We start from the raw sequence: 26,604 nt of genomic DNA on the forward strand, positions 1-26,604 counted from the left end.
TTTTGCTTAAACTCAGAAACACAGAATGGAACAGTCTGTATAATCAAATATATATAGGTATATAGATGCTACATGTATCAGAATATAGCTGTCTGATTGTACAGGTGCAAGGAAATAGGACACCTACCTTCAAAACTCCCACATTTTACAGGATTACCTTAACACTTTAGACTATCTCACTATTTGGTCCTTCTATCAAAGTAAACCCACACAAAAAAATCCAAACCCAAACCAGTTTAGCCTAAAAACTTCAGAAGACACTAAGATTAGAAGCACGTGATCTACTACCAAAAGAGCTACATACACCCACAGTCTTGTCTTCTTGGGACTGTCAGCCAAAGAAAGCATTCTGCTTCTGCTGCCCTTGTGCGGGTCCACAACAATGCTGTATTCTGCATCCTCTTCCCATGCCAGCTTCAGGCCTCATCAGAAAGGCAGCCAAGAGATAGAACATCTACTAGCCCTGGTAGACAGGCATGTATTCAGCAAACATGTTACACTTTTTCTTTCTTTAGGGGACCCTGGGTACATCACTGTTACAAGTGGTTATTGACTCATCAGGGTGGGATGTTGAACACAGTAACTAAACCCAAGTCTGGATTTTTTTTTTGTCCTGTTCTCCTGTCAATCCACCTTGTGCCCTCCCCCCCGCCCCATTTAGACAAATAATCTTGTGCCACCACCAATTAGCCACCCATTATAATTCCTTCCAGATTAACTCAGTTTTTGGAAGACTACAGGACTACAGAAGAATGAAGCTCTCTATACGCAAAAGAGCTGCAGTCAATATAGCATTGTCGTGTGGCAACTATGTTTCCACGCCTGATGTGGCAGAGCTATGTGTACAGGTACAGTTTATTTCCCATGCTACTCTTGTCTCCCAGGCTGTGGGCTAAGCAAGCCAAAACTGCACCTGGCAACATATAGTACTGTTCCATGTACCATTTCCTTCCACAATGGAACTGAAAAACCTGTGTAAGACAATAACGTTAAGTACATATGCATAGCTAAATTTGAGTCAGTGATCAACAACTCTTTTCAGTTAGCAATTTGGTGAGCCTTTCTTTCCTTTATCTAAGGACTGAACAAGTGTGTATTTCTACTCTGAAGCATTTTTCAAAGAAGTGCTTTTATAGACAAAATTTACATGCAGGGTAATGAGGGAGAAAAATGACGACATACAGATAATGCACATCCATTTTTCAAAAATCAGTTTTATCTTTGTTACATTCCAAAGGGGATATATGAAAGTTAGTCATCTAGCAACTGTATACCTCTTAAGAGAGATGAGTACAGAATCACAGATAAAAAAATACACCTAACTCCCAAGATGACAGGTGCTAGAGAAAGTACGTGCCTTACACCATCAATTCAGACAAATGCAGAAAGATTTTTATAATAAATATTTCATCATATACCAACTCCTGAGACTTTATCCATGAAAAGGGAAAAAATTTTTCCTATGATATATCATACACGTACAATATATTAAGCTATTAAAGCAAAATAGAATAAAATGCCAACACTGTCTTGATATGCATTGCATTTGAGTTTATCTACATCACAGTACTTTAAGTACGCAGCTCAGAGTCAGTGTCCATTTAAGTTTTGCCTTAAATCTGCAAACATCACTTGACATACAAGCATCTTGAAAGTACGAGTGCAAGAAACCAAATGATGAATACAGCCAATCAGGATTTCATTCTCTGATATGAAAACTACACCGCAAGATTTAGATTTCTAGTACCTAGCAGTAGTCAGCAGAAACCCCAAGTATATTTACAAAAGGTCTTTACATAAAGTGATTAGTGAGTTGTAAGTACTGTGCTCCCAGGTACTTTTTAACCACATAAATAGTAGAGAGAAATATATAGTTAAAAACCACCATAAAGTCACAACTGTAAATAAAGTACCACAGTGGCAACCCAAGATACCTTAGAGTTTGTTTTCTTTTCAGTTTTGTTAGTAAAAGCCATATGAAAATGTAAAGATTTTAGCTTTTGGTTAACTAATATTTTGAAATTGCTTCCGCTCCAGTACATTCCTTCAAAGTTCAAATACTTTTTTTTTTTTTAAATCAATAATAAACCATTCAAGAAAACTCTTCTGAATTGGCAGGATCAGGAAGACATAAGTCAGACCTTTCCATTAGTCCAGTTTACTTCCCTGGAGTTATTCTGCTGAGACAGAATTAACTCAGCACAACATGACGGTCAAAGACAGACTTGCGTTGCTCTTGGACCTGTAGCTTCCAACGCTGCTGAGCATACTCCACTTTGTTCAAGACATTGGCACGGCTCCGAGAACGAGCCAGCACATCATGTGCATTTGCAAAAGGCTGGTGATCCTGGAATGGCAAAAGTCATTAGTTAGATCTCAATAATTCCACTGAGCAATTACATTAGTCTCTTTCATTGTTACATTCCAAAGGATGTGGGGTGTGGGTTGTTTTTTTGTTTGTTTTGGGGTTTTGTTTTAAGGTGAACAAGATGTTTCAACGAGCTGGTCAGTAATAATGACCAAGCAAGTCTTTGAACAGTTACTTCAATTTCTCATTCAAAGTAACTTCCACAGGTTTCACAAATAAACCAGACTTCATTGTACCATCAAACCGTTATCTGCTGCCCAGAGATATCATGGTGAGCTGCGAGATCAGAAACAGTCTTGCGTCCATTAGCAGCTGGTGGGGCAAAAGCCTAGAACAGACCCAGGCACTGGGAGCCTCCTGTTATTGTTGTGAATGCACTTCACTTTAAAACTGAATTAAAGAGTCAGTTGTCTGCCAGCTCTGGGCCATTTAGGGTCAGGCAGTTCAGGATGACCACACACAGCTTCTACATAAAGCCAACACACTCTGATGTTTACCAAACTAAACCCATTGTACTGAGCCGTCTAAAAGCACAGTGTCAATACAGCTGTTTAAGTGACAGAGCTCAACAATAACTGAGTGCTTGTTTAATATTTACTCTGTTTTCCAACAGTACCTGCAAAGCTTTATTTTCTTCTAGTAAACATAACCAAGTTATAAACAGAAGAGTTGGAACTGAACTTCTTATTTGGCTATCAAACTGTTTTGGATAAAGTCATGTTGCTAAAGCTATGCCAGAAAGCATCACATATATACAATGCATAATGAAAAATAACATAACTGTGTCCTGTATTAAATAATTGTCTTTTTTTGTATGTCTACACTTCATATTTCCTTCCCCTCCCACCCCCCGGCCCCAAATGCTTTTGAAGACATTTACATTACTGGATACTTTATTTATAACATGACTATGTAGAGTAGCTCAATGATAATCCTTAGTAGTATGGGGATTATCATTAATGACAGCCATTGAAGTGATGCCTACAAGTCCCAAAGCCATACACGAGCCTTGCTGAGCTAAGAAATATGCTCACAAAGAACAAGAGACAATGCCTAACTCAAGAGTTATAATCTCACCATAAAAAATTACCAGTTGTATATACCCAGAATGAGCAGTTACCAGGTGACAAATCATTTCAGTCACAGGGAAACAAAATCACAACAGCAACACATTTCTGTCATAAAATATATGGTAGAAGGAAGAACACCAGACAAGCTAGATGGTACTGGCTTTCCTGGTAAAAAACAATCTCAGCTCAAAGGCTAGCTACTGTCAATTTCTCTGGAGACAACAAGGGGAAAAAAGAATTTAAGAGGAAAGAGGTCTTTGGAAGTGGCTTACATTCATCAGTGGCCACTGCCATCAATGGGCAACAAGAAAGAGCAAACATACTGGCTTGAAACTCAGCAACAAAAATTGATGTACACAGTATTTCCAAAGTGTGACAAGGATCAATACCTCAAGAACTTGCAAGAGGGAAGGCAAGGATGGGGATAAGTCATGAGGGACCTTAAATTATTTCATGTTCACTGTGTCAGAAGGAGGATAAACAGGAAAGGAGCAACATGTACTAAGCAAGGACCTGAAGTGCTTTTTGTTCCAAGCACTACTGCAGATACAAGCACTAGTAACTCCACAAGCACAGGTAACAGTTACAGTAAAACATGAAATTGGTTAAGATAGATCTAGATTTTAAGGTAAGTTTACTCCGCAGTTAACCTGAGCTCTGCCACAGGACTTTTTCACTTCTTCCACCTACAATCAGAAGGTGCTAACCCAGATTTGGAGGTATTAATTTATCTAAGGTATAACATAAAAATAATTTGTCTGATGTATAGCATACAGCATAAGTTCATTTAATTCAAGTAGGGATCTGCCAATTTGGCCTACAAATGCAGACAGAAAAAAGGGTCATTCAAATACCTTCTTTAAAAAAAAAAAAACCACACAAAAATCACCACTACCCAAACCTCAATATCCTCCTAGAAATGACTGGGAAAACCTCAAGATGTCAATATAAAGACATTTGGAATATGTCTCCATGTACTACACAAGGAAGTGCAGAAACAAGGGGACATAATAGCAATACTATACCTCTGTCCGAAGGACCTTCACTCCAGACAATATTAGCTCAAACTTGGGTAGAAATCACATTTTTGTTGTGAAATCAAGGTAAATAAAAGGGCAAAGCCAATAAAAGCTATTATCTAGGAAAATGCTTGATTTTGCATATTTAATATCCCCCCTGCAGAACAGAAACACCTTTTTAAGTCAAGATAGCTGATGTAGCCACTATTGAAGAAAAAAAATGGTAAAACTAAAGAATATGCTTTTCCTCAGTTTACTAGCAATGACAGTTGTCACTCCAAAACCAAAACAACCTGGAGAAATTAAGTGCAACTCACATTAAAATCCAGACACACAGTGTAACAGAGCATAGCATTTACCAGTTTTGATACCTTCAGATCTATGAAGCCACTGAAGCAACAGGCAGTCAGAACTACAGGGCTTTTAAACACATTTTTAAGAAGTGTTGCCATCATAGCTTTGTTTCACCAAGAACAAACTTATCTCCTATTAACTTCCTATTTACTTGAAGGAATGATGAAAATACTCTTAATGATTCTATTGTAAGACAATAATAAATATTTTAAGTTTTTTTGACTAGCTCCCATTTACTTTAACAGTAATAAAGTGCTCATGTCTGCTGAAAGGCTTAGGTTAAGCAGACTGCAATCTTCCCATAGGTTTGGTTTCAGAAATTATTCCTCAGGTTACACCACACCTGAAGCGTACTTATCAGTAAATCTGTGCTGCTTGAGGGCTCAATGTAGAAAGCACATTGGTGTTGAGACTTCAGAATTGTTTTATCAGTTTGTGTGGTTCAACACTGACACTTTACCACCAACCCAGCTGCCATTTTAGAAAACGTTCCTCCCAGTACTTTATGGCAATACTGCTCCCAGGCATGCAGATTTATCAGCTTCAGATGCACAGATTCATCAGATGCAAAGCCATAGTCCGTATTTTTATATAAGTCCCCCTTCAATACACAGATACCTACTCCCACCAACCAGTATTCCTCATCCACATTGATCAGGTAATGAATTGTCTCACTCTTTCCAGTACAAGGTTTCATAAGGTCTTACATTCCCTTCTTGTAATGCACTGAAGACAATTCTGTTCCATTTTTATTAGAAGTCAAAAATACTATGTTGGAGATTGGGAAGGCCAGTAATGACAGGAAACCAAGTCACTAATGGAATACTCTCCTTTTCCTCCCCAAAAAAGGCTGTTATCTGTTGGAATATACTGTCTCATTCTGGTTTCTAGCTGTAATACTAAGAAATTATTTCAGCATCAATCACTATTTTTCTTCATTGTAATAATTTCTTCTTGAATTTTTAACATCAACAGATTTGAACTGGAGCAATAGAAGATGCAACCCCTCTACTTTCTTTTTGTAGACAGAAACCTAAGCAGTAAGCATTTTGGATAAATGTGATCACTAAGCAAGACTGCATGGATCATTAACACTTGATAAGTTGTACCTCCTGTGTATCTTACCTCCATTCCTACTCTCTTTCTCCTCTGAGAAAATAATCTGTGTCTAGAGCTAGGATAACTGAAGCAGTCCTCATCTCACTACTTTCTACCCCAGTGAAAAATCGAAGAGTAGCTTCACAGAAGTCATCACACAGCTTCCTTTTCATCTCCCTTCAGGAAAAGCATTTACACTTTTTACAGGCAAAAAGCAGCTGTTAATCCCAAATAGTTATTTAACAACTAACCATCCCAACCTTTATGTTAACCCAAGTACACAAGCACTCTGGTGAACTCACCCCAATATCTTCATCACTTTGTATGAGCTGTGAATGTCCAAAGAGACGTCTCTTCAGTATAGGTTCCACCAGTGTAAGGTACACCATGTACAGAAGAAGTAGGCCCAAAATAGACAGGTATATGATGATCGTAACCTACACAATGCAAGCACAGTTTATGCCAGAATTGTGACATTCCCCCCACAATCTCTCAGCAGGCAGTAAGGACCAGAACAAGAGTACATGCCAAGTTTGTGACGAGCCTGCCGATCTTTGGTAGTGTCACCAGACGACTTAAAACGCACGAAGAGAGAAAAAAAACACTAAAATACGACCTGGTATTTAAATGGTTTGGGGCAGACAGATGTTAGCTTGAAACAGTTTCTCTTCATGAGGCCTTGCTATCCCTCTTAAAACAACTTGGTGGTATCAATCTCGCCTCAACCAAGACAACTGTTCAGTTTGGCCATTAAACTGGGGTGACATACTGGGGATTCCTGCATGGTCTCCATTCTCTAGCACAGATCTGCATTCAATCATTAAGAAAAATAGGAAGGCAAAAAGAAATAACAAACTTCTAAAAGACCAAAAAAAGGACTCTGTTATAAAAGATGCACTACACAATCTATTCACCCCAGCCTAGGGCTCAATGGCTCCAATACAATAAGAATTTGAAGAATACGGAAATCAGCTGTTTGAGCAAACATGGACAATTTTGCTCTTTCTGGCTTGCCAACATACAGAGAAAATTTATAGGAAGCAAGTAAGACAAGTGAATAATGAGTGGCCCTCTACAATAGTAATGAAAATAGTAATGAAAACAAAGTCCAAAGCTTCACAAAATGCCCTAGACCACTCAGAATTTCTGCAAGGTGTAAAGCTTAACCTCAGAAGTGGAGACCTTCAATAAAGGATCTTAAACCTGCTCCTTCAGCTTGATGCTATTGTTACTATTCAAGATAAATAATGAGCAGCTATCATGAAAAAGTTAAATCTTATGCTGCTTTAGAAAAAATTTCCCTTTAAAAAGAATACTTCTCTAAAAGACCACAGACATATTTACTCATCAGTTGAAGTAATTAATACATGCCAACAGAATTCCATTGTTTACCTTAATTGTGACAGAGCTTCTCTCTTCATATTTGCATTCACAACGTAAACAGTATGCTTCTACATCCGGTCCAGGAACAGGCATGGGCTCAACCACATGAAGACAATCACTGAAGAAAGACAGAAACTGCTCAGTCAGTTTTGAGCTGGTTTTAGCTTACCCATTCCACTATGCATGCAGACCCCAGCTGCATGAGCTGAGAAACCACCTTTGCTTAAGTTCAGCTGTTCTAAATTGTAGGTATCCAAGATTTAAAAAAATAAATCACTACTCCACAATTACTTTACTTAAAGAAGAAATTCAGCTATTGACAAGCTGCTAAACAAGTTTTAAGACCTTTCTAACTCGATACAATTTTCGTTTTCCAGTGAAAGGATTAAAGCTGTTAGCACAGCAAGTCCAAGAATTGGAATCCCAGCACAAATGCATCATTTGACACTGACATCATGGATGAAAGTAAATTCCAGCTACACACTTTCTTCATCATACTCAAAAGAGCCTTATTTTATCCTCTGCTCTCTGAAGGGAGATTAACCTCTCTCTGGTCTCTGATGTTCATGAACAGAAGTTCTTTTTTTCTTGCATCACAAATTACAGGCATTGAAGGAAAAAGAAAATGTCAGATGGGTTGTTCCTCTAAGCAACAACATAGTGAATAAATAGCATTCAGTTTTCAGCACCAGACCCAGATGCAAAAGCATAGACTTAAAAGATTACAAAATATAAGTCAGTGCCATGCCAAAAAGCGTGGTTCACAATCTTACGGGCACTCTATACCACAGCACTAAAATCCAGCTGCCACGAGACAACTGCTTCCACCACCAACTTATGTAATTTTGGTCTTTTTGTTGACTCAGGTTGGTTGTTCAGAGTTCACATCCCAGGGTCCCTGCAGAGCACCGACAGAACAAAAATCACGTTTCACGTTTATCCTGGTAAATTCAATGTTAGCTTAGTCAGAAGCAGGTAATGAAACAAAACACCTGAAGTGACAGCAGCAGCCTAGGATTCAACACTTTACTGGGCTAGATTACAATGCTGCAAACGCACGGCCAGACACCAACTCATCTCTTCTGTTTTCTTTGTATTTCTTCTTCATAACTAAAACTACTGACAGTCAAATCACATCCTCTGGAAGGGTGTGGAAGGCTTTTTCCTCATTTATTTGAAAGTAGAATTACATTCTCCTCTATGGAGGAGTGCAGCATTCAAGCTACAAAAAGCAAAAACACATGCAAATTATAATCTACGCAATTTCTGTTCATAGGATTGAAAGCTTGCATCAATATGCTGCACAAGTATAGTAGAAAGCTTCTATATAGCTTAAGTACAGTAGTAAGTCTATTACTGTGAATATATCAAATATTAATACCAATATTTTTTTTCTTCTCCAGTTCAGTGTTTCAAGTTGCTAAGGAGTATAGAATCTGTCAGAACCTTAGAATTTTTATGATGTGTTTCCTTGGACTGAAATTCCATGGCTATATTAGAAGAAAATGTAGAAAAGGCTGATCCTTTTCTAAATAATTTTCCCCACTCAGCTGCCTCTATGTTACCACCTTCTCCCTTGCACCCACAGTAATAGCACCAAGGAAGCAGTTCCTCCAAGGCGAGCTAGGCTAGTCAGAAGGGCAGCTACTGCACAGGCAGATTTCCAGTTCATTCAGCTTGTAGACAGGGTACCTGCCCTCCCTCCATGTCCATGACTACCACTGCAGTCAGCCTCTGTACACCAATACTTTGAAAGTACAAAATACAAACACCAACACCTTCCAAGTGGGTTATTTAACCATGTAGGTGCTTAGGCGTCACTTGCCTAGCACACTGTCCATCAGGATGGGATTGCCCGAGATAGTTCCAAACCTCAGTCCAGAAGGGTGAATGCTTTTATTGGTGTCAAAGCACCCCAGCCCATACTGATGTTAGCATAACACACTGTTTGCCAGTCTGAAGCCAAAGAACAGACCACTCCAAGTGAACGAACCGAAGCATCTAAATCAGAGTATCATGATGCACATTACAGGTTCAACATTAAAAATTAAATTTCCATTTTATGTCTGGAAAAGCCAGCAGTAAGTGGTTATTATACTGTAAGTAATTCATAAAGACACTAAAAATTGATCTGGCTCTGGTCTCACAAGTAACTGATTAAATACCTAAAGGATTGTGTACATCAGCCAGTTCTATTCAATAACAAGTCAATTGCACTGATGCAGAATCCAAAGCATGGCATTAAATTTGTCAATTTTATTGCACATAAACTAGCAATCAAGCCTTCTAGAAGTGGCAAGAAGATACCTCAAACAGAAGATCAAAGCCATAAAATGTTCCCAGATGGCCACTTAAGAAATTATGTCAACAAAATGAGATTTAAGATAGGAAAATAAGTTTTTGAGATTCTGTATGCATCAGTACCTGTGACCATAAAATTAGTCAAGCCTTCAATCAGTACCAATATTGATTTACAGGGAAACAGGGGGGGTTTTTCTGCTAGTAAGGCACAAGCTAAGCAGGATTTTTTTCAGTGGGTGCATTTTCTTCTGCAGAGTGGTAAAACCAGGAACACTGCTACTCTAAAATGTCTGCTGCAGCCAGAATTCTCCCAGTATGTTTCATCACTGCAACTTAATTTGTCATAGTAGGACTAATGTTGTTAATCATGTGGGACAAAAACAGGATTTCAACTGGACAGTACATTATGTTTATTAGTTTAGACAGAAATTTACAGTGTTGTTTCTCACAGTTCTACTGTAATTTAATAAGTCAAGGCAAGCTCTACACATCTGTATCACTAATTTTATTCCTATAATTATTTTTGTGGGCCTATTCAGGGGCATGAAGTTTTCAAAATCAAGATGCCAACCTGCTGCTACTTGTCAGACTGAAAAGTCTTTTATAAATTCTTAATGTAACTGAAGAAGGGTCACTACATCAAGAAGTATGTCACATTTTGCAGGCTGACCCAAAAATCTCTGAGCACTTCCAACATCAATACAACTCTAAAATATGGTGTTTTATTTGTATGATTCACATAGACAATGATACTCAAGGTGAAGTTACACAAGGGAGCTATGCCAATGTAAGAGACCACTGTCGTCTCCCTTTCTTCCCCTAACCTTCATCCTTGGCCATGCACATCAGTCGTCAGCTTGGAGAGGAGCCTGACAAATGTCATGGCTGGCGAAAACAATACAATAGAGCACATTGCTGGGGCACAGAGATGTAAGATCTCTCTCTCTCTCTCAAAAAATGTATTAGATGGCTCAGGCTATGCCATATAACTGCACACTCTGGCTGCAATTCCGAGGGACAGAAGTCTCCAGAAACAAAAGCCTCTAAATGATAGGATGGGTTTCAGGAGTGGAGAAAGAGGGGACGATACTCCCTAGTCCTAGTTCCATGGCCATGCTTCCTTCCCTTCATGTCACTGCAAATCACTCACTGAATTCAAATTACAAGATCCCTCTTCCCTTCTACTATTTCCAAGTCTTAACAAGTAACTAAATATGCAAGCAAGCAAACCAAAACAGAAGACAGGGCAAAAACTATGGATTTCAAGCTTTGTCACTTGCTAGAGCTGAATTCTGGAGTACTTTTCTTTTAAAAGTTCCCATAACTTACACAAGAAGTGTAATTTCTCCTAGCACCACAATAGGAAACTCACATACAATCACCATGGGACAAGTCTTTAACCAAAATAAGACTCATTATACATTTTTATGCCACACACACTCACCAGTCTTTCTGTGAAACATTTTTGTTGTAAATATGGCCCGAATGGTCTTTGTAAGGAGGACAGATGCATTTACATCGGACATCCTCTGAATTCTGTAAGGTAAATAACATGCTTAAAACAAATCATCATCAGTAATCGTAACAGGATACAGAAAGCATTCTTCACATAATACATGAAATATTTAACACAAACTACTTGCAAGTATCTTTGAATAGTCTTGGTCAGGATTTCCTTCAAGTTTAAGAACAACCCTTCAAAATGACTAAGCAAGTAGAGCGACTTGTCAAGTAACACTTATTTTAGATAAGAAATGCATTTTTTCACAAAAAAAAAATCTGGAGTTTAAGCTCGCTCTTTTTTAAGAAAAAACACATTCATAAATTACTGATACTGGTATACTCAACTATTCAGCTTATAAGGACATCTGTATAACAGACAGTGATGAGCTTAAAGCAGTTGAAAGAATATTAACCCCAAATGGAGGTTAGAAAAGAAACCTCTGTGGATAATCCTGTCATCCCTGGCTACAAGAGAAACAACTCTGTGAGGAAAACTACTAGAGAGACTAGTGCAACCCAGGGTCCTCTTATCTTAAACAGCAGCAGGATATTGTGAGGTAGAGAAAAGAGTACAAAACTGGAATTCCAAACAAAGGCAAAGTAAACATGAAAAATTACAGAAGCTTGTAAAAGCAAGTTTTAAAGAAACAAATTAACAATTGCATAAGCAACAATAGGCGCTACGTAAAGAAGCGAGGAGAATTAACTGTTATGGACAGTGAGAAAGAGGTAGCACCCAAAATTAACATTTAGGTCACAACTAGGAAAAATTGAATGTCAGAAAAATATGACGCTGTGTTGTATATTAAAATAGGATAATTCACTCCTTTCCCAAATGCACAAGAACGTAAAACACTATGGAGAGAACAGAGGCAGTCAGCAAGGGTTTAGAGATGAAAGCATTCTCAAACCTCAATCAGAGTAACTTATTTGAGCAAATAATAAGAGACAGAGAATCAACACGGTTCATCTACAGTTCAAAGCAATTTCTAGTGGCATTACAAAAGAATGCCTTAAGATATACTGGCAATAAACTTCTACACTGAACAATCCAGTCAGAATAACACTAGGTGGGCATAGGTCAGCTGAAAAACCTTGACTGCACTTCTGGGTCTCACCCTAGGCCTTAGGAAAGTCATTATCCTTAAAAAGGAGAAAATTCAGACACGCGGGTACTTTAACAATAGGGAAGACTTTTACTGCCAGGAGACACGGTGTTCTCGGTCGATCAGAGACGCTACGGTTGTCGTCCCGAATATTAAGCGAGCAGGACCCAGCACGGAGCGCTGCAGCCAGCCAGCCCCGGGCAGGCGGCGGGGCCGCCGCAGAAGCAGCGGGAAGAGCGCGCTCCGAAAGCGGGCCGCCGGCACCGAGGCGAGGCGCGGGGGGCAGACCCGGGCCCCGGCAGCCACAACAACGGCGGCTCCGGCTCCAGCGAGGCCCTTTCCGCGAATACGTGACCGTCACTTGCGGCTTTGCGTGACGGCCTCCCCGGGCACCACGCCAAAACGACATAGATTGCCACAAACCTACGGCTGGGGCGGACACCGGCGGCGCCAGGCAGGCGGGCCCCTCTCCTCCCGCCCGCCCCGCGGGCCGCGCACCTCCACCTAACGCAGGCCGAGGCGGCGACGGGGACGACCGGGGGCACCAAGCGACCGGCGGGCGGAGGGGAGGTGGGGAGGGGACGGGAGGGCCCCGGCACCGGGAGGGGCGGGCAGCACCACCGTGACCCGTTCCCCACCCCCGTCCCGCTCACCTTGGCCTCAGCGCCCAGTCCTGCCAGAGCGGCCAGGACCAGCAGCGAGCAGAGGTGCACCCAGACGCCGCAGAGGGCCGCCATGTCGGGCCTCAACCGTTTATCGCCGCCGCGCCACCACCGCCGGCCCCGCAGCGCCAGCCGCCATCACTTCCGCCTTCCGCCCGCCTCACGTGAGGTGGCGTCCGGCCGCGATGGCCGCCCCCGCGGGAACGGCGGCGCCGACGGTTGGTTCCGGGGTGAGAGGGCGCGTCCGGCCAGATAATCCAGTTTTTCCATACCTGAACATACGACGGCAATTTATATAAATATTAAAATTTTATAGACAGATGGACAGACCTATTTCTCTGAGAAAACGTCGCTAAAATCCAGCAATGTTCCTCATTTTTAGCGTGGTGGTTAGTCATCACCGCCCAAGAGCAGCATTCGCCGCCTTCGGCAAGGGCAGCCAGTGTTGGTGAGAAGCAGCATTTCCAGCCGTAGTCCCTTGAGACCTGGCTGATCAAGCGGTTTCCAAGCTTTCCCTACTTGGGCAGGAACGGCCAAGCCCGGCTGATGCTGCTGCGCTGAGCCCAGCCTGCCCTGTGCCCGGGAGCAGGGGCCCAGCCACCGCTTGAGCCCAGCCAGGGAAACCGCTCGGCCTTACTTCATCTTGTCTGACACACCTCATGGAGGAACAGCGGGCTGCTTGACTCAGCCCAGTTATTCCCTCTCCTCTTTTTTATACCTTGTGTCTTTCTTACATCCATTTTCTGTCCTAAACTTCTAAGTAGCAACACTGGACATCATCAAAAGCTGCCCTATTCCCTCTCTCCTTCCCCAGCCCCTAGTAAGTGGCTGTAATTGCATAGGAACTAAAATAATGCCTTAGATATAGTATACTTTTCAATTGTGCTATTACACTTTGATTTAAGACAGTGAGTTGTGTAATACTGATAGCGCATCAGACATCTTGGTAAAGGAGCTTGAGTTACTATGGAAACACAAAACACCTTTATTTAAAATTCAGGGAAAGTTGCCAGCAGAGTGTAATGAGCATACATCAGGTTTCAGCCTTAGCCAAACAATTTGTCTGTTTAATGACTGTATCTGCAATGAAAGTGTTTTGAAGCGTGAAGGTGGCTCTGTGTCTTCCTCGCCACCCACGCTCATAGTCTATGATGGGCAAATCGACTGCTGAGTTGAAAAACATACTGAATCTTTAGAGAAGCACGGCTTGAGTTTTGAGCTGAAGTAAATAATGTGCAATTTCAGAAGCATCATTGCATTTCGAAGAGCTCAGTGTAGGCGAAGATTTCTAATAGATAGTCTGATAGACTAATTTTCTAACACACTCAAAGAGTTCTAATACACAGGTAATAAATGCACTTTTTTTTAGATGGCTGGAACAGCCTTCAAGCCCAGTGTTGGAGCTTCCTCAAATCTAGGGACACCAAAAAAAGAAAGAGGAGCTTGTGGGCCACAGGCTCTTGGTGCTGCAGGAGGTAAGGATTACTTCTAGAAGAGTCCATTCCATCCCTAGAAAACAGTAAGCAGTTATTTAGTAAGCAAAAACTGCTGGATGAATTATTTTTTAAAAAGTCCTGGAAGTTTTTATCTTAACATTTAGGAGTTTTTAGTTGTGGGGTTTTTTTTTTGTTTGTCAGCACACTAGTATTGGAAGCAATACTGTTAAACCACAGTTAAAAAAAATATCCAAAACAAACAAAATACAAAAACCACAAGGAAAAAAGTTTAAAAATTCAAAGAAAGGGTGATTTTTAAGGAAAAAAATTATTACATGTTTGCCCTGACCATAACAGCCCTATTTACAGCTGCTGTTCAGCTACCTGATCTTCCAGAAGGGCTGGAGATGGGTTTCATCTTCAAAAGAGCTGGAAGGTTCATCTGTAGGGTCCAAGCTTTAGTGGTATGCAGCTTAGTCCTTACCTGACCAACCATCTTCAAGTTGATGGAGCTGACCTCTCACTTCTAATTTGCTTTTTTAAAATATTATACGATGTGCTTTAATGACGAAATTTGTTTTGAGCGTTGCAACCACGCTCGGGGCTCTCTAAGCTAAACCTTGTGCTTTGCTATCAGTGCACTGTGTTGAACTAGAAGTGAGCTTTTTACAATTTTGTAGCTTCTGTCATTTGTCTCCATCACCAAGATTCACACCACTAGTCCCCCTGAGAGCTGCTGACAGTTGCTTTGATCATTCAAGGACTCTGCTTCTGAGACTTTGGGGGTGAGCTGTGGGGTGTAGTGAACTCCTGGGTCATTGGGACACAGCCTGAGCAGGACTTTCAGGAGCAAAAGGCAAGACTGTGCAACAAAGGATACAGGTGGTGCATCCCTAGGTGTTGTGGGGGGAGCCACTCCAGGGGCATAGCTTTGCTGCTCAGTCATCTTATAAAGATGGCTTATAAAGGACTCTATATGTTCAGGAACTCTATGTGCAAAGCGGGCTTCTGCTTTTTCCTTTCCTGTTGCAGGAGCCTTCCCAAAGTCACATCATCCCTGTAGCCAACAGTGCGCTAAGCCATGTCTCTGATCCTCCTTACTGTGCTGCACTGATTCACAGGCAAAAAAAGAGTATTTTAAAACCTTTTCCCTGTAAAATAACTTTATGTGCTAAGTGGTAATAACATCGGACTGTGCTGTGTCAGACAATTTGTGTAGGGTTGCTTCACACTCTTCAGCTGAACAGGCATTCACTGTCACAGGGTGGATGTTCCTCAGGGCAGGTAGGGTAGATAGTATTTACCATAATTTTAATCATCTGCATTATGATTATTTCTTACTAATGCAAATTACCATCTTTTTATGTCACTTCAGCCTATTCACATTCAGAACTTGCCTGCCTTCTCTTCCTTTTCTCAGCTGAGAAAATCTTTTCATTATAAACAATGATATAAAAGAAAAGTCTGAAGGGATTATGTAAATAAGTAATTGAATCAGCACTTCTGCAGCCATTGCCAACATGAGAGCGATGTGACATTTGCACAAAAAGAAAAACAAAATAAATACAGATTGTCTTTTGTCTATTCCCTATGTTCCCTTAAAAAATTAAAATTATGGCAGCACTTGTTATTACAGCAGCCTTTACTTAGCAAAGAAGTGTGGGAAGCAATTAATTAAAATGTCAATTGCTCTAGGCTAATGAGAAATTCACCTTTCAGCAGATCGGTCATCAGCATCCGTTTGAATACGTTCTGTCACTGGTATTGCATCCCTTAAAATAAACAGCACAGTTTTGCCTCTTGAGTTCTATTTTGGGCTGAAACCCCAGTGGCTCTGTTCAGGTCTAGCTGGTATTCTGGCCCTGTAGTCTGTGGTCTCTGGAGGATGCAAAGAGAAATCAGTGCTGGGAGGGGTGGCAAGGTTTACAATAAAAGCAAGCTTTCCAAATATAGTTCATCTCAGAGACCCATTACATTACAGTAATGCAATGTAATGGCTGGTGGCTTCCTTCCATAACCAAGGCATTATTTTGCAATCTGCTGTTAAAAGTTCTGTAAAGCCTTTCACAACAGAAATAAATGTTTATGGAAAGGACAAGCTAGACAAACTGTTTACCGCTGTATTTCTATATTTGTATTGATATTTATGATATGAAGCAAATGGAGGGAAGTGCTGAAACAGCTCTGCATCTATTTTATCTTTCTGTCTCAGTGAATCCACTCTTGACTTTTCTGCGGGCTGTAAGAGTTCAAGGTCCCTCTCTGTTGATGAAGGGCAGTCGGTACTCTTGCACACTGGAGCATTCTGTTAGTACCCACTGGCTCCCCATATTGCATGCATAAGGAGCATGCAGTGTTCTGCATATGGTTTCAATTAGTGACATATGTCATGCTTTATCAATGCAATTCCTGGTGCATATCCTTTCCTTCAGCAAAGGAGTTGTCCTGCAAATACAAGGAACAGCAGCTTGTAGATGGAAAAGGAGCTTCAGCTGGTTGACCACAATCTGTAAATCCACAACTCTGACTTAATCCCTTGCAGCATGAAGAACAGCTTTTCCATTTGTTGATTTAATCTAAAATTTATTAACAGCCTCTGCCAGGCCAGACCCAGCAGGACCTCAGACACCCTACATGCATTGCTCATGGGAGGAGCCAGGTTGGTGCTGCTCCACACACTTCTTTACACCCTCTCCTTCTTCTCACAAGAGCTTTTGCCAGAGGCATGTTTGCATGGAGGCAACTATGCCTAAAAAGGGCCACAGTTTCTTCTTCATACAGAGTAATCCATTGGGACTACTCTAATATATCCATGTTCTCTGTTTTGTATTCAAAGGGATCAGCACTAAAAGTAAGGTCACTATGAATCCAGAACACGCTCTACACAGTGCCAGCCATTTAATTCCAATCTTTGCTGCAACATGCATGGAAACACCATAGCCAGGGAGAGATATATTAAAGGCCATGCAAGATTATGGTTATGATAGAGCTACAGGCTGTTTGCAGTAAAGTTAATCATTACTTTTCTCAAACTTGTTGCCAAGCAGAGGGGCTTTAATCAATAACATCAACAAGTAAACTGGGAACCCCTCCATGCGTTGGCTCCATTTTCTTCCCTTGCCTGCTATTTTGGTCACTTTTCCAAAGTACACACCGAGCAAGCCCTGGATGGATGTGGGCCCCCTCATTCACACTTCGGTGTCGATAGGAAACGAGGAGCATACACTCAGCATCTTGCTGGCCTGGGTCAGCAGCAGCAATGCGGTTATGCTGCAGATGCCTGCTTTAATTAGGAGCTCTTTACTTTGTCAGCAGACCTGGGCAAGATAAAATGAAAGCTTGGAGGCAATTAATTGAGTTTTGCTCTTTTAACCTTTTTTTAGTTAGCATTTTCAGCCTTTCTCAGATCTTGGCTTACCTATTGCATTTGATTCTACTTTCACTGGTCTCTGTGGTATAACATTAACAATATTCTTTTTTATTATTATTTTAGATATATCATCCATTATAACTCCAAGACAAGGAATCTCCATATTCCTCTTTACCCAGGAAACCATAGCTTATCCCTAGCAACCACAGTATTGCACAAGGTATTTCTTATAAACAAAGAAAATTCTAATAATTCCACATATGTAGACCTGCACAGAGGAGGTAAGTTGCATTCAAAGCAGCATTGTACAAAGGGAGTTGGATACTTTAGATGACCACAAATATTGACACTATGGAAATATTTTGTTTTCTTCACTTGTACACCATGGTGACGTACACACCAGGCTCAACCCTTTGTCTTCTGCCACTAATCATTATGGATGCTAAATTCATAGGCTGTTAAAACGTGCACAAACAGTGAAAACCAAGTGAAGCCATCTAACTAAATAAAGCCCTCAATAACTGCCTTCTAACGGAACCTTATTTCAGAGGGTTCTTAGAAGAAATTGTGGTTCCACAAGATATTTTTAATGTCAGCCCTTTCACTCTGATGTCTGTGCCTAGATGCTCACTTGGCTGGCGTAAGGTCTTGCTCCATTCAGATCAGAAGGAATGACACCACTTTCACACAAAAGGATGGTTCTGACCTTTGCGTTTCATTGAGATTAAATCTCTACTAGAGACAACCTAATAGCTGGCTCTCCTACTGCTGCTGACTTCATGCCACTGCATTGCCAGAGTTTGCGTGGAAGATGTGGCATGGTGTATGCCCTACTTGCTCTGTTCCCATGACAACACCCTGCAAAGCAGCTCCCTGCAAGTTTCTCCCTGACTGCCTCATCACATCTGACAGCCATGCCCAGGCTGCAACTTTCAACCCCACACAATGCCTCTTCCTTCAGTTAACAAAGTGTTTTATAAGGAAATAAAGGTCTATTTAAAACAGCGATGTTTTGATCGTCAGAGCAGAGAGTTTAAGCTCTCCACCACCTGAACACTGGGACGATGGCTGAGTTTGCCGTTTTACTTGATGCACTGCTGCTCAGTAATGTAACTGGGATGACTTTTGGTTTTGCTCCCAGGACTGTATTTGTTTTCATTGGTGCTGGGTACAGTGTGCTTGATTCTCCATGTATGCTGAAGTGAATTAAAATATAACAGCACTTCAAGTAACTCCCAATTTCATGTAGTAGAAGGCAAGGAGTTGTTTGGACTAATCATTGTGGAGAGGAAGATCTGCTTTTGTTGGGGGCAAGCCTCATCCTGCCTATCCTCCAAAAGCTGTACACCTCCTGGGAGTGCCACAAGAGTGAGGCCTTCACAAGAGCCAAATACAGATTAGTCAAGCCAGCAGCTCTCCAGGCAGAAGTATTTGGAGCTGATGCTTTTGGCTGTATAGAGAGAAATGTGGAGCATAAAGATGCGTTCAGGACACTGAAGCTGGATGGCAGTGACGGGAAGTGAGCTAAGTTTTCTTTTCCTGCCAGTCCAGTGCAATGCTATAGTGATATACAGATCCTAAGTTTGTTTTGCTTTTTATACGTAGAACGAGAGCTCAGTCTGTGGCTTTCGCTGTACCACTCCTAGTTGCTCAGTATTTGCCTCAATGAGTACAAGTGGTCATTTGGATAGGAGGGAATCAAAATTAGGCTTGATAACCAAGAAAGGACTGGGATCCTTACTGGAACTCACCAAAGGGCTGGAGCCCACAAAGGTGCTTCTCCAAGCCTGCCCGAGTGAGAGCAACTTGCAGCTAAACACTGACAAGGTTATCCCCTTTCTGGCACATGAACAACCCTGGGGGCTGGCAAGTGCTCTGTCCTGGCATGGCCATGGCCATACCAAGGACAGGTTTTCTGAGGTGTGAGCAATGGGCTGACTTACTACCTCTGATGTCCTGGAGTGACGAGTCCCTGAAAGAGGGCATCACATCTGCATCAGCAAGCCTTCCTCTGACTGCAGTCCTCTAAGCATCCCTCGCCTCACATCTCACTGCATGACTCAAAAGGCTTGCATGACCCCGACTCAGGAGTGGGATTCACCCTCACAGGGCTCAGCACAAGGTGTGCTCCCTGCACCACATTGGAGGATGCTGACAGGCCCATAGGTGACAGCACATAACCCACCCTGAGCATTTGCCCTACCAGCAGCAACTGAACTCATTGCACCCTGGCTGCTGCATCTGAGTTTTATAGCGCTGCAAAGACTCAGTATAAAATCCACTGCAAAAGCTCTTTGCCCTGGTAGACAGTAAGTGGTTTGTACGTTATGAGCTCAGGGTATCTGCCAAAAGGCTGGTTGTCCTGCCGCGTGATGACTACAACATGCATATTTTGATTTTGGCCATTATTTAGTGTTGTCCAGCCCAAGCATTTCTATGACCCCAGGATCAGCCTGCAGATTACCTTCCACTTCATTCAATTACTGGCTAATCTGCTGTTCCATTTTATTTGATCTGAGCCTTAAAGACCAAATCACGTGTACTGCAAATTACACAATGTCCGTCTTGGACGGTTTCAAGCAGGTGCTGAGGAACAATTAGATCACTGTCTGTAGAAGCTGCCATTTAACTAAGAAAGAAAAGACAACTCTAAATAAGACAGATGCAGAGAGAGCCCAAAGATTGCTCACACTGGTAATAAAAATTAAATGAAAATTAATCAAACATCATTAGCCCTCTCCAGAGAGCTCAGTACATCATGTGCTTCTAAGATGTGCTTCTGATTGTCCTCTGCCTGACGAAAGCACCCACTTTTCTCAGCTCAAGGGCAGAAAGGAGCTTTGCTGCATCAAGAAAAAGATCACAATTTGGAGCCTTTTTCAAACAGAGTGGGGTAGCTTTTTCAGAAAGGAGTTTGGGCCAGCCTGTGGTTTAGTGGTGCTGAGCAGCCGTGATCCGTGGGGAAGTCAATAAATACATGCAGGTGATTTTACTAAATATAATGGCCTTGCTTTTATCCCTATAGAGTGGGACTTATCTGGAGGCAGTCTGCTCTGAGCAATGCTCCCTGGGAGTCGTCTTCTACACCCACCTAAATGCTACTGTGATGGGCTTTTGGGTAGGTAGCATACTCCACACAGGAGAGTCAGTTATTAACACCAGTCTCTTAAGAATTATTTTAGCACACAGTTATTTCTACTAAAACCTCATATCCCTCCTTTTGTCATCCTGCCTGTCTTCTTCACTAGCCAAGTTGCCCTAATTTTAACTCATGAGCCTCAAAGGCTAGACACTGAGTCTGTTCTGTTTCTATTGTGTTTAATATACTGGAGACCTGATTAGAGCTTCCGTGCTTTACAACAACTGAATGTTTTGTTCAGCTTTTGTGTGTGTCCTTTGGGTTTGTTTGTTTGTTTACCCACCACCACCACTACTTGTGTTTATAGTTTGGTATTGTAGGAATAGTGGGGAAAGTGAATAACTGACCTTGTTAGTTGAAGATGTGTCAATTCAGGCTTAAAAATTAAGAGAAGAAAATCTGAAAGAGTAAAAGAAGTTCAAGGTTTCCATTTGCACATAACATGTAATCACACAGACTTGCAGCCCTCCCACAAACCAGTCTTAGGGTCAGTGCATTTTATCCCTTCATTCTGTCAAGCAGAGTCCTGAGACTTTCCCTCCCAAAGCCGGGCCCCAGGGATAGCCCACTGATCTATCTCACTGTGACTGTGGCGGTTCACACTGCTAAAGATGGGGCTTTACCTTTGCTGTGCCTGGCCTGTATTGCATTAGTTACCTGTGACCCTCAGGAAAAAAACGAGCCATATTTTTCTCCTAAAGCAATAAGAGGTACATCTGGATCAATTTAACTCGATTTGGGACAGCAGAGAGCGGAAGTGCGGGAAGAGCAACTGATGTGGGCTCATTGCCATTAGCGTCTTCTAATACAATTTTTGACTCAGAGCATCCTATTAACTCCCCCTTCATACACACTATGGTGATTCATGACATTAGTGCTTTCCCCAAGTAGGTTTTTTCAGCTGTGACTGTGCTCAGTTGCTGGATAAGTACAGGTGAACCCTTTTCCCCTTCTTTATGATAACTAGTTACATAATACATGCATTCCCAGTAGTGCAATGCCAGGTGCTCTCCTGAGGGCAGGGGATGCTCCCTGGGGTGAAAATTATCTTGGCAGGAGAGGGAGGGCTTGGTGAGAGTTAAACAACACCCAAATAATGTCAACACAAAGTCACCACCCTTTATCAAAATAAGCTTAGGCTTCCTCTCTTCAGCTGTATCGCCCTATTGAGCGGAGAAAGTGCTGCCCCATTGTGCCACATAGCCGTGAAGTGTGTGTTCAGCACAAGCAAATAGGATTTTGGAGCTCCTGTGGTGGGACAGGTTGCTGATGAGCGTGTCCTGCATCTGGGCTGCCCATCCCCCCAGACTACTAACCATAATTGCAGCATGCTCGGAGCAAATTTTTCGGCATGGCTTTGTGGTGGCAGCAAAGATTTAGAACTTAGAATTCCTCACCTATATAGTTCTCCTTCCCCTCATTAGTATCACCTTTTCAGAGCTCCTTTCTAGAGTGAGTAGAAACAACAGCACCTCCACTGGTTAAATCATTGCTTCGTAGCATGCTCCTCTAGGAGCCTGTCCCACTAGGCTCTTTCTAGCTCTTTAAACATTGACCAGGACCATAAGGAGCACTACTGAAAGATGTCTCAGCCCTCACAGATACACTGTACCTGGGATCTTTTCTTTACTCATTCCTTAATTGGAAGGCACTGAACAGGACATTGGATGATATCTTGTTACCTCAGTATCCCCAGCATATGAAGCAGCGGGAAGAATGAGATGCTAGGCAGAAGTTTTCTTGCAATAAAATATGGTCTCAGTTGGACCAAATTTATCTAGGAGAATTCTAAGCTGTAAATGCCAAGTTAATTAGCCTTCTACATAATTTGTTTTTAAAAATACACTGTCATCTCCTTCTGGAGGAACAAGAGCCCATTTTCCCCTTCTGTCAGCCTGAAAAGTCAATCTGAAAAATATCACTGAAGCCTAAACCAAGAAGCATCACGATGCTTTCAGTACAGGAGCTCTCTGTGAGTTGAAGCAGCTTAAAATCCACAGATTTCCTCTGTAAACCTGCCAATCCAGAAGGCCAAGCAGCCCTTCCCAGGGTATCACCCACAGCAGACCCACTTCACTGGATTCTCAGAAATCTGCACTGTTGAGACCCAGCTTCCCTGTTACACCAGTGCCAAGTCATGTTTTGCCCAGTTATGGGTTTTCTCTTTCTCTGTCAGCACCCAAAAAGGCTAGTGGAAAAATTCTGATCATTTTTCATGTGTCCTGATCTCTACTGGCCTGAATAAAACCAGGTCACTGGGTTGCAATGCACTCGGGCTAGGCTTTGTCTTTCACCCAGGGATTCTGAAGTGTTTTTTGGATTTGTGATCCAGGGAAGAACAATGATTCACCCCCCAATTACATTTCTCTTTTAAACTTAATAGCCAGTGCTGTCTGGTGTTGCAGAGTTTCTCAGATGGAGCCTGTTTGTCTTTGTTCTCCATGACTCAGTGTGTTTTGCAGCCGCTGAGTGCCTGATCACTTGCCTTGCTCCATCCGATCTGTTTGTGGAGGAACTGAGGACTGAGGTTTATCACAACACTTTAAAATATATTGGTTTTCTCATTGACGACATAGGTCTCAATACTGCTCTTTCCCTTAAGCAGTAGCTTTCAGTGCTGCCTTTGCTGGCATTGCCATTGAGATGATCCTGAGCTGGAAACACCTGGAAAATGCAGTGGCCAGCTGTGCACCATGGGGTTGCAGGTAACGGTACTTAGCCCTGCCTACCCTTTCCTTACAGCAGAGAGCATTTTTAGCTGGCTGGGTCCTAGTATCTCACCTCAATCTTCCTGGCAGCCCTCTCTTACTGTTTCATCCCTTGGGGGGAGCAACTGCTGCCTTTCTCCTGCCACCCAGCAGGGTGGGCACTGCCCAGCAAGAGCACAGGGATGCTGCAGCTGCAGCCTGCTGCACCCCAGCATGGTCCCAGCAGCTGTGGCCTGCTGTGCCCCACCACGGTTCCTGTGGCTGCAGCATGGGTCAGTCTGGCCGAGCCAGGCACAACCAGCAGTGTGGCACTGCCAGACATCACGGCGCAGGTCATGGGGCCGGTGCAGGCTGTGCCAGCCCCACAGGCAGTGGACCCCCTGAAAGAACCTCAGAGTGGTAGTGGTTTCCTCACCCGCAGTAGCAGTATATGCACATCCACTGCAGGGAGAAGGTTGTTCTTCCTGGTCTTTGAGAAAGAGAGGTGAAAGGAGGTGAGCCGTAAACCAGTGCTGGCCCTGCCACTGCCTGGGGGGTACATGTGGACAGCAGGGGCAAGACATGCAGGGACGAAGCAGCATTAAGACCTCCCCACCTTCTGCAGATACACCACCTATTTCTAGGATACTGGGCAGTTTTACATTTAACGAGCACGTAGATTTTCATCTCGTCCCCTTGCGTGAGCTGAGATGCTTTTCTGGAGAGTCCATGCGTCTCATGGCAGGGGAAGCCACTGTGCTGATTGCTCTCTCACAAGCTCCATGCATCGATCCTGCAGCTCTCAAAAAAAGAAAGAGAGAAAGTCCCTGCAGCATCCCCCCAGCTAGTTCTCCCGCTGATGTGGCTTCCTGTTATTCCTGAACTCCCGGTATTTTTAGGTTGTTGGCTGTCTTCACACCCACTTTGAGAGTGATGAATTCTCATCCTAGGGTAGTGGTGGCAGCACTGCTCTAGTAATGAAATCATTAAATCAATTGCCTTTTCAGCAAAGCCATCTCTAGTGAAATGTCACCGATACCTACAGTATCATCTCCGGAGTCTGTAGCCTTTCATCAGCAATGTGGTTGTTAACAGAGGAGGAGGTGGAGGAAACCAGCATATGGCTGAGCTAGCCCCAGTGGTACATAGCCCATGAAAAATGGAAAAAATTGAAAACTCAGCTTACCAAAAGGAGCAGGCTTTCAACTGATGGAAACCCAATACCTCACCTCCATCCATTAAGCGAGCAGGTGATAAAGCAATACGGACCTCAACTGATGTTTGCCCCTTAAAATAAACCAAGCAATGTACAGCCCTAAAATGTATGTTTATATTGAAATAAGTCATCTAGTTATTTGCTTCTGAGACATATGAATCTGATTTGGTTTTGCAACATGTTGAACATCACATTATCATCAGCAAAACAGTAACAGAAAAGCCCATAAAAAGGCCCTCCCTAGAGCACTATTAGAAAACAGATTACTCTGCAGATAGCTGTTCAGAGACACCCCAGTGGGTCTCGTCTAATCAGCTGCTCTACTGGCAAAGGCAATGAAAAAACAGTAGTGGATCTCACCAGGACACAAAATGCATGTGAATAATGTCTTTCTAGGGCTACTCCTGGCAATGTCCTCTGACTTTCCACTCAGATTAGCAGCAAGTGTTGCTGCAGAGCAGCCAACCCAGAAAGAGTTAAACTGGATGGTTGGCTCCATTGCTGCTTGGACCCATGTGAAGCACAGGAAGAGCCCCACTATGCACTCTGCAGCCCCAGGGTGCTCCTCCTCTGCTACTGCCTGTCTGCATAGTCTCGAGTGCATCACTTACAAAGAAATATAGACATGAATTGGGAGCCTGGCAGCCACTCTCCACCAGCTGTCCAGATCTCTAAAGTTTTCAGCGAACATTGATGTCTTAATTACATGGGCTGTCTTAATTGCAGGAGCCCAAGCATCAAGATCCTGCATGTTCCACCAGCTTTTGAAGCACTACAATGGACCCACTAAGGCTCCTGTTAACATCTTCCTCTTTGCATGTTTCATCTCTGCTTTAGGCATGACCAAAATGAAGACAAGACATTGGAGGGGTGAAGGTGTTTTGTCCCACCATGCTTTGCTGACTGCATGAGCACAAGATATAGTGCTGAGGAGCCCTTCGGCCAAAGAGCATCGGGCTCTCTTTCCCTTAGGCTGCTGGGGTGGGGGGGGCTTCTGCTGGTCCTTACCTGCAAGGTGTTTGTTTGCAGCATGACAGCATTCACCAGCTGGGTCATAAATCATTCAACAAAACCCTCCGCCACCCCAGGGACTTCTGATAACATCCACTTGCAGCTGCCTTTTTAACTCCTGAATCCTTTTCATCCCAGATTGTTTCACGCATTGCCCTCTTCTCTGCCACCAGCCAAGGGGCAGCAGGTCCCTTGGTTGTGATGCCATGCCTGGGTTTCCTGCAAACCCATGTCAGGGAGAGGTTGCCAAAGGTGCATAGGTGCACACCTGTGCTGGAGATAAGCAGGAGCGAGCACCCAGGACCTGCTGATCTGGTCTGCAGCACTCAGCTACTTTACCATTTACCTCTGTGGCCATGCAAGTGCTTGTGTAGATAGAGAGATCTGATGTTACCTCCCATAATCCAGAATCTCTCTGGACTGAGGCGAGTGCCTGTCTTCTATAGCAGCTGTCCTGTCTTACAGACCATCTCACTCACAGGAGCTACCTCTGAAAGGCCACCAGCACCAGAGCTAGCCCCACTCTGCACAGAAGGGATGAAATTTTTCCCCATTGATTTTTCATTTCTGTGTGCTAGGACTCTGCTCTCTAGCATCAGGAATACTCTGAGTAAGTCTAGAAACACATAGTAGCTCCAGGAAGCACAAGAAGTTATTTTTGCCTGTACATTTATCCTCTTCATTTTTTCTCCACTTTATTGCTGGAGTCTGGTTTCTTTCTGTGCTTGGAGAAAGGCAGCCCAGTGCTGAGCAGAGCCACTTCTACTGGGCTTGGAGTATTGCTGCTCCACCAAAGGGTTTTGCTGTGGGGCTTTGAGTGGGTAAAAGGATAATTTCTCATAAGTAAGCGTGAGAGATCAACTAGTGCTTAATCAGCCTAA

At 42.8% G+C, this 26,604-nt stretch overlaps 1 protein-coding gene across 1 annotated transcript; it reads right to left on the minus strand.

Moving 5' to 3' along the window:
• Window positions 1-1,196: 1,196 nt before the first annotated feature.
• TMEM9B (TMEM9 domain family member B) lies at window positions 1,197-13,069 on the minus strand. The gene is made up of 5 exons (XM_075094771.1): window positions 12,856-13,069; window positions 11,038-11,129; window positions 7,302-7,410; window positions 6,212-6,346; window positions 1,197-2,347 (listed from the first exon to the last, which is right to left on the minus strand). The coding sequence occupies exons 1-5, from the start codon at window positions 12,937-12,939 to the stop codon at window positions 2,192-2,194; spliced, it is 576 nt and encodes a 191-aa protein (XP_074950872.1). The 5' UTR covers window positions 12,940-13,069; the 3' UTR covers window positions 1,197-2,191.
• Between the last annotated feature and the right edge of the window lie 13,535 nt (window positions 13,070-26,604).

The sequence above is a fragment of the Phalacrocorax aristotelis genome, chromosome 5 (assembly GCF_949628215.1).
Source record: "Phalacrocorax aristotelis chromosome 5, bGulAri2.1, whole genome shotgun sequence".
NCBI lineage: Eukaryota > Metazoa > Chordata > Aves > Suliformes > Phalacrocoracidae > Phalacrocorax > Phalacrocorax aristotelis.

Coding starts and splice junctions, on each gene's coding strand:
- TMEM9B (XM_075094771.1), bottom strand. CDS start 12,939: ATGGCGGCCCTCTGCGGCGTCTGGGTGCACCTCTGCTCGCTGCTGGTC. Junction 11,130..12,855: donor GACTGGGCGCTGAGGCCAAG/GTGAGCGGGACG, acceptor TTTACCTTACAG/AATTCAGAGGATGTCCGATG. Junction 2,348..6,211: donor AAAGTGATGAAGATATTGGG/GTGAGTTCACCA, acceptor TTGCCATTCCAG/GATCACCAGCCTTTTGCAAA.